The sequence below is a fragment of the Lithobates pipiens genome, unplaced genomic scaffold (assembly GCF_037356315.1).
Source record: "Lithobates pipiens isolate NorthernLeopardFrog02 unplaced genomic scaffold, aLitPip1_a1.2 Scaffold_16, whole genome shotgun sequence".
NCBI lineage: Eukaryota > Metazoa > Chordata > Amphibia > Anura > Ranidae > Lithobates > Lithobates pipiens.
Genome location: NW_027507748.1, coordinates 599097572 through 599106673, shown reverse-complemented (window position 1 = coordinate 599106673; position 9102 = coordinate 599097572). Strand labels below are relative to the sequence as shown.

General features: G+C 38.9%; 1 protein-coding gene across 2 annotated transcripts in view; it reads right to left on the bottom strand.

The window, feature by feature from the left end:
* Positions 1 to 1034: 1034 nt before the first annotated feature.
* Positions 1035 to 9102, bottom strand: part of ZC3H12C (zinc finger CCCH-type containing 12C) — a 249204-nt gene continuing 241136 nt past the window's right edge. For both annotated transcript variants that reach the window (XM_077483970.1, XM_077483969.1), the window contains exon 6: positions 1035 to 8590. In XM_077483970.1, the coding sequence (XP_077340096.1) occupies positions 7209 to 8590 (1382 nt within the window). In that variant the 3' untranslated portion in view covers positions 1035 to 7208. The remainder of the gene's footprint in view (positions 8591 to 9102) is intronic.

Below are 9102 nucleotides of genomic sequence, written 5' to 3'. Positions count from 1 at the left end.
TGAAAGGCTATGGCCTGCAAAACCTAGTTGTATGCTGCAGTGTTGATTGTTGAGCCTCTGTCAGAGTGTTTGCATCATTCTTCCACCATATTGTAACCAGCGAGGGCATGTGATGGCATAAGTGAAGTATTGTGATAGACCATTGAGATGAGCTAAACTGAGCTTGTGCTGTAAGATTCAATTGTTGTTGCATTATGACTGATGGAAACAGAACTCAGGCACCTGAATACGTTGTGTTTGAAGCAACCCACCTTCAGAGATGTTCTGTGGATTGATCATCATCCCTATCAGAAGACATTTTACTTGGTGCAATCACTTTTGTGAGGATTTGGGCTCTATGAAACACTACTCACCTTTTTTGGGAGCAATTTCTTTAAAAGAGGGTCCAACATAAGGAGATGAGGATGTTGATCTTTAAGTTGAAATTGTGGAGGCGGTGCCAACAAGGCCATCCACAGCTAAAAACTCAAGCTGCGTATGGCCAGCTTTAGATATACCTATAGTGGTTTTGTATACCCTGCTTCTCTGCACCTGCTACCCCAGCATGCACTTTTATTTGTCAAAGGGATGATATGACAGATAACGGTGGACATGGAGGGGGAGTGGGCACAGTGGGGATGTAAGGCCTTGACTTACAGTACATCAGCTAAAGTTGCCTTTCCCTAACAGCCAAATAATTAAAATGTCTCTGGCCATGCCAACATTTTCTCAGATAGTCCCATTGCTACGGTAATGATTTCCAGAGGTCTGAGCAAGAAATCAAATTAGAGTCAGAGATAAATCGTATCCTAAAGCAAGGCGGTGCTAAACAAGAGCAGCTAGACAGATAGGGAGAAAGATTTGTTTGATTATTACATTTCTTTATCTGCTGCTCTAATGTATCACTGTGAAAGAACGAGGGACGATAGACACAACTATGTGCTAAGGGAACGTACGGCAATGGAAAGACCGGACAGAGGCCTTTAACATATCGATGCACTGGCAAGATTTTCAAAGATGGCGACATGGGAGAGGAGAGGCAGGACAAAAATAAAGGGGGGGCTGAAGTTTCTTTTTAATGTTGCAGAAAAATGTATACTTTATAACACCCAGAGAAACACACACAGGACAACAAACTGCAAAGTCATTATTTTTCTTATTACACCCCACACTGAGAAATATTCTCAACAGAGTCAGAAATACCATTTGTTCTGTTTAGAAAAATAATCTGTAATTTAAACATTTATTTCAAAACACTAATTCTATGCAAGTTTTGATAAAATATATGCATTTAAAAACCCAAAATGTTGATCACAGTGTTAGCTCTGAGGCTTTTATATACAAAAATGTGTTTTTCTTTGTCGATTATCTCAATGTTATTTACAAATGAGGAACAGAAGAGATGGGTCCTTATCTAGAGGTTATTGGAGCAGATGTACAGTATAAGGGTCAGACTGCATTTTTGCCAACAGCTCATGTTACCAAAAGCAATACAAATCTATCTGCATGGAGTTTGCATGTTTTCCCTGTGCCTGCATGGGTTTATTCTGGATACACTGATTTCTTCCCACACTCCAAAGACATGCTGGTAGTTTAAATAGCTCCTTTCTAAATTTAGCTTTAGTATTTGTGTGTGTGTATACAGTATACGTATGTGAGGTAGGGATCTTGCAGTGTGAGATTCTTGGGTGCAGGGACTGATGTGAATGCACAATATGTAAAGCACTGCGTAACTTGGTCAGTGCTTTAAAAATATCTGTAATTAATAAATGATAAAAAATAAATAGAAACCATTGCATTGGCTGCATTATATGCCATCTTCTCATGTCAAACCTACAGGGACCTTCAAAGCATCTATAGAAATAAATCTAAAAACATTTAATGTTTAAGGGCTTGTGCTGATAGGCAAATGCAGCATGCTTTAAAGTATAACTAAAGGCAAAACTTTTTTTTTTTTTCGTTTTGGACAGAGTGGAGATGGATTAGAACACCCATTAGGTTATTATTGCTACTGTCTGTGCCACCGTTAGGGAGATGCACCCTCTCTATTTGCCATGTTTAGCATTATCATTGAAAGTGAAAGTAGAAGAAAATCCCAAATTTTGGGTTGTCCCCAGAAAATAAAATAGAGGGGAAATCTTCCAATGGGGGCAATAGTTCTGGTGACCTGAGAGCCCCAATGGATTTACTTAATTTGCAGAAAATTCCTCTCACTTCCTGTTTGGAAGTGAAGGTAAATCTCCCGAATGGAACACAGATGGTGAAAAGAAATTCTGACAGGGGTTATAACCCTCCCGTACTCTATCCAAAATGAAAAAAAAAAAAGTTTTGCCTATAGTTCTATTTTAAGGTATATTCAGCTAGCATTTGAGATACTTCAGAGTACCCTTTGACCTGTTTTTGACTTCCTTCTGAGTTGCTCCTGGGGTGCTTTAAGCATTTTTGTATTCCCATGGGCACAAATAAAAGCCAATGTGCATAAGCCATTGAGCACACAAGTCTGGTATGACCAGATCATGAAAGCCATAAATAGGCAAATCTAGACACAATAGTTGCTGCATTATAAATATACAGTAGTGAATCTTATTAAAATTTGTATTTCCTATTGAAGATTAGAAAATAAATTTGGGCAGCAATTGGGGCTCGGCACATAAAAAAGCACATTTACTGCTCATACTTTTTTTAAGTATTGAAAATGTGTGCAGAATGATTGGCTCACCAATCATCTGCCTTTTAATAAACATGCTCCTGAGAGCTGGGTTTGTTGTTCTTCTAATGTCCTATTCTTGGAGGTTGTAAATGCATGGCAGAAGATGAGAGCAAAGTCTAAGGCCTCTCAAACATGGTAAAGTGGACCCCCCTCCCCCAATATAAAAATGAGAGCCCCATTTGGATGCCAGCACACAGGCTTTGCCTATACACATAGAACAGAATTTTTGTGCCCATAGCCAGGAGTTAGAATGTTGGGGGGGGGGGGGGGGATCAGATGAAAATGTACTTTACTTATTAACTTATTAATTCCAACATATTTGCACGGGTCCAAACTGGGATAAAAAAAATAGGCCTGGGCATTTTAGACTGAGCAGCTAACTTTTCCCAGGACCAGGAAAGGGGGTGGGGGGTATCGAGAGGGCGGTTGGTAACGGGATAGATAATCTGCCTCTGTAAATTCTGCCATGGTCCATTGATCTCTTTTTGAGTTCTTGTTTTGTACTCTTTATGAACTGTGAGTGTAGTAAAAAAAGGAGACCAGAAATAAAACAAAACACTGGCAGGATAGCATTCTATGAAAGGTGTAGTGTTCTTTTTTTAAAGTGATTTAGTAAATCAACAGCAGACATAGGGGGTTATTTACGAAAGGAAGAACCACTTTGCACTGCAAGTGCACTTGGAAGTGCAGTCGCTCTAAATCTAAGGGGTAGATCTGAAATGAGGGGAAGCTCTGCTGATTTTATCATCCAATCATGTGCAAGCTAAAATGCTGTTTTTTATTTTCCTTGCATGTCCCCCTCGGATCTACAGCGACTTTACTTTCAAGTGCACTTGTAGTGCAAAGTGGATTTTCTTTTCGTAAATAACCCCCATAGTTATGTAAGGTAAGAGGATTTGGTAGAAAAATGCTATAGTTAGTAATACTAAACAAAAAAAAAAAAGTTTAGTGTATTGTGGAACAGTCATGTTTAAAGGAGGGCTCTGGTCAGAGTACTGTGAGAGTTGAGTGAGACCTATAGCAGGGCATCCAGTGAATGTTTTAAATCCCTTCACATAAGCCAAGGCCAATTCTTTGTAACCCAAGGGGAGGAATCAGTGCTGGAGGGAGATGTTCTGAGTTTAAGTAGTCAACATAAGCTAGTATTGCGGAAACCTCCTTTTGAGAATGTTAGTCGCCTGGCTGGTATGCTGACAAATAGTTCAGATGCATCCAGTTCTAATGTTCCTCTGACTTCACCGGCCACATGCTTGCTCTGGGTCAGTAACTCAAAAGGCTTTGATTCAAGAGACAGCCAGGCAACTGGAATTTCCAAAGGGAGGTCACCAATAGATTAAATTTCTCTTAGTTCAGGTTATGGCTGCAGTGTTTGGAGCCCAGCACGGTGCCCATGTATTCTAATAGTAAACCTAAAAAGCAGGCAACACTAACTATGCTGAGGATTTAGAATCAAAAATGCTAGAGATCTTAAATTATAACTAAAGGCAAAACTTTTCTTTTAGTTTTTGAAAGAGTGGAGATGGATTAGAACTCCCGTCTGTACCCTCATTAGTGAGATTCATCCTCTCTATTTGTCCTGTTTACCATTATCATTGAAAGTATAAGAAATTTCCAAATTTTGTGTTACCCCCAGAAAAGTAATAGAGGGGAAATCTTCCAATGGAGACACTAGTTCTGGTGACCTGAGAGGCCCCAATAGGTTTCATTAATATGCAGGGATTTCCTCTCCTTTTCTGTTTTGGCTACAGAAAGTGACGGTAAATCTCCCCAATGGGACACGGATGGCAAAAAAAACTGACAAAAAAAACTGACACGGATGGCAAAAAAAACTCCCTCACAGGAGAAGGCTATAGATTGTTTACATCCATAGGAGCATGTAATTGTCTTCCTTTTGTTACCCATGGCTATGGGCTTCCCATGTGGCAGTGCTTGGCTCAGTGCTGTCACACGGAGCGGGTCACATGCTCCTTTATACCTGGAAGTACAGGCTATTTCCTTCGGCTCCCAGTGGTAATATATGCTAAGTGTATATTGGGTTATTAAATCAAACCTATTCATTTGCTATAAATGGGCAAAGGTTTGCGTTAAAGCTGAAGTTTAATGTGCTCATATTTTGCCTTCCCTGTTTACTCCTTTCCCTGCTCATCAACATGCTAATGAAATTTAAAAAAAAAAGTTTCTGGTTTTATTACATACATTACGTAAGACCTAGTGACGTCATCACTAGGTCTCTGTGCTTCTCTGTGCTTCTTTGTGCAATGCAGGCAGATGATGGCAGGTGAGAGGGGTTGGCAAGTTGTACATAGCTTCCTGAAAAACATCATAGCTCTCTGTCTCAATAGTCAGGGAAATAATCCCAATAGGGACACAAAAAGCAATAAAACCTAACTTGCTTGTTCGAAAATTAAATAAAAAGCTTTGGCAGCAGTTAGCTCTTCAGGACAGACTTGGAAAATTACTGTCACACCTAACTTTCCCATAATTAGGATTTCTAGGCCTGCCATGGGCAACATGCATATAGGGAGGATGTAGGGCTTATATGCATAAGAGGCAATGATTACCATCACCTTTCTAAAGTACACCAAAGCCAAAATAAATTAAAAAAGAAAGCACTTCCAATATGTTATACCCTTCTCATTTACAATTAAATGATGGGTGACCATTAAATATAGAATAAGTAAAAAATATTTTATCAGATAACCACAAATCTCTTTCGAGAATGCCCATCCTTTTTTTTTTTTTTATAAACTAATTCAAATCACAGACCTGACTTAAAATAGCCATGACCTTTTTGTAAAGTACATTTATAAAACTTAGATCTGTATATTGATCCTACATTAATTAAAGTCAGCACTTAAGCCTTACAACTCAATACTAAGTAGATACCCAAAAACAGTAAAAAAATTGAAATAAAAATGTACTAATAGCACAATAAAAGGAAGGAACTGTACCGATATAAAAAATAACAATAAAATACACAATAAAAAGTGTTGTTGTTTGTAAATGATTGATATATTGTAAGCCGTGTTAGTCGGTAAAGTACAAAACGAAATGAAATCATTAAAATAAATAGTTAAAAAATAAAAAAAATATCAGTGCTGTTTGGTCTTTGTTTTTAGAAAACAAAAGTAAAATAAAATAATAAAAAAAAATCATAAAACACAAAAGACTACAGTGTTACAATGCTTAATTCAAGTAATAAGCTACGTGTATGGGTAAACCCACTAATTAAAGTAGCAGTCCCTTTTTCCTTAGTTTCAACGTGATCATGATAATAACAAGTGGTCCTTAAGCTTTTGAGGATATGCAAACTGTAAACTCAACCTAAACTGAACATCAGGTAAGAAATAAAAAATAAATACATCAAAAATAAAATTAAAATAACTTAATTTGGTAAAGCTAAAGGTGAGTGTTAGAAAAAGGCATTCTTTGTTATTGTCCTGACCTGTAACGTACATATTATATTACAAAAGTCTAGAATTACCTATGTTACATTAAAGCTGAACTCCAGGCAGCTTTTAAAGACACAAGTGAATGCAGCTCTGTATTCATTAATAAATCATGATTTTTTTTTAAAAAGCAATCAGTATCTATATCTGACCCAGTATCATCTTCTTGCAGTCTATGTACAGCAGAGCTCAGAATGGGAGGGGGAGAAACAGTACAAGGAGCCAACCAGTTGTGCTGCAGTGCTCATGTGCTAATAAGGAGCATGTTGATTGGAGGTGATAGCAGAATGAGAAAGAGATGAGCTCATCAGTCTGCTGCTTCACATTGTACTGTCCAGTCACAGGTTAAGGTGGAAGGACAAGACCTATAATGTTACTTAAATGCAGCTGCTTCAAAATAGGTCTCCTGTCCTGCCAAAAGAGATGTTCTGTGTGGTAAAGCCATGTAAATCTCAGGAATGGATGGACAGAAATACCAATCTTTTGGCAGATAAAACAGCTCCCACATAGGTATTTCATCTAAGTATTTAGCTGTTTGTCTGGAGTTCAGCTTTAAGTCATATTAGGTTAACAGATGAATTTTTGATCAGTAGTTTAATATTATTGGTCTTTAAAAGGGACTGGTGCTTTAAACTGGTTTGTTAGGGAATGATCAGAGGAATAAAAAGTGCGTCCCTGGAAACCCCTGATGCACCAAAATATCAAAATATAAATAAATATCTATGTTTATAAAATTAATAAGCCATTTTACAAAGGCCGAGGGTTATGCGATTTATCAAAGCAGTTACAAAAAACAAAGGAAAATAACCTTTGCTTTTCATACAAAGGTAATATAACCCTGTGTTGTAATTGAGCCTTCATTCCTCAATACAAATCTTGAGCACAAATAAGACTCGAGTGTGACCACAAAAGATGCATGGCTCTATAATTAACATAAATGAATTACTATATAACCCCCTGAGAAGGAGATTACAAATGCTATTGTAGCAAACCTCCTTCAGCAATAGCTGAACAAAAGAAATAAATTTCACACCGCAAAAGGTGTATAGTTTTTTTGTTTCTTATTATCTTCAATATCCACACTGGGATTTTTCCATCAAAATGGCTGCTGCGAGCTGCTGGGCGTCGGTGACGTGCGGATTCCTTTTCATCACAATGCGCACAAGTTCTGCCGGGAAGATGTTACACAAGTTCATAAAGATTTTTTCTCTGGTGTTTGAAAATCTTGGAAGTTCTTGGGGGATGCCACAGTATGGAACCCTCCAAGAAGGGTCTTGGTTCTCCAGTGGGCTCTGGAAAGCAAACTGCTCATAACATGGCTGTGATGGGTTACCTGAAATTGGGTAACCGGGCCGATAACCATAAGCATCCACAGGATAATTTACCCGGTCGCCGTTTCTTGGGCTTTCTTGGCTAAGGTATATTTTGTGCTGCCGTTGAGGAGGGCTTTCATACAAGCGGGAATCAGAGATGCTCTCCATTCTTGTTGAAACCAGTGATCTACCCATAATTCCACTCTTTGACATAGGTGAATTTGGGGAAACATGGTAATCATTTGGGCAGCTTGAACGTGCAGCAACAGCATGATGCAAGGGTGGTAATGGCATGTACGGTGGTGGAGGCTTGTGGTGGTGCTTTGGCTCTGGCTCATGACCATAACTTTGGACCCTCATCAAGGGGTCATGGTAGCCTTGGAATGCTTGAGAATTTGCCCGGCTGTGTGTGTGAATATGCTGACATTTCAGGTTGTCCTCCAGCTGAGGGTCAGGGGAGCTGACATAAGATCGGTCATTGTAACCTGAGTAGGAGTCACTGCTCCCACAACTCAAGCTACCTTCACTGCTGCAGTCAGAAGCCACAAAACTTATCCGGTAATCTGTATCCAATGAGAAACGACGTTCTGGACTTCGGTTTCCAGAGAAGCTGAGGTTTGAATAAGCATTCATCATTGAATAATATCCAGTATCCACAGGGGATTCACATTTAGGGTATTGGTCACATGGGATTGTCCCATGATTCTTTGCTGCCAATATCATTGGAGAGTACAGTCCAGGTGGTACTTGGTCCTGAGATGGTAAATGCACATTGGCAAGAGCTCCATTTCTAGATGGAGTTGTACTTTGGGGTTTTATGCTTGATATACTAACTAAAGATGGCACAGACCTAGTTTCCAACTTGTTTTTGGTGGGGAGCTTTTCCTCCAAGTCATACGCCTGAGTTCTTATACTAGGATCTGACTGCCTCTTTGGAGCTGAGCGCTTTCCGTCTGAGCTGGTGTCAATCTTTGTATTTGAAGGCACGCTGTTGCTCTTCACCAGTCCGATTTCACCAGCAGTTTTGGCAATATTGTTCCGAGACATGGCACGAAGTTCATCAGCTACGGACCTTTGTGGCTGATTGCCCCTTTCTGGGTGATAATACTTGCATTTATGTCCATAGGTACATTTCTTTCCTAAGGCAGAAAAAGAAACAGAAAATGTGTTTAATCATTACTACTCTTATATATGCTTATAGTACAAGCAAAAGTAGACAAGCAGCTCAACCATGGTACAGTATATTCAAGGAAGGACAACAAGAACAAGCTCAGTTACTACAAATATAACAAGAAACTTATCCTCTGACACCAAAATGTAAGTAGTCAAAGAAGTTAATTAAAACATGTTTCCCTAACATTACTATACCCATACATCTTAGTCTTTGCCTAAATGTTTTTAAACAAACCCATCAAACAATTTAAACTAGAAAATGTCTAAGCCTACCTAACTCTGTTATAAGTTTGCTACTAAGGGCAGGACTCTCCAGATTTCAGACTTAAGTCCCACCCTCAAAGCTAAGTCTCCACCACCTGTCTCCTCTACTAACGAGAGCACTCCATTTATTCAATTGTCCAAGTAGTGGGCACCAAAGCCTAGCACCTAGAGGAAGTCATGAAAGGTCAGGTCATAATACCAAAGTATAAAAACA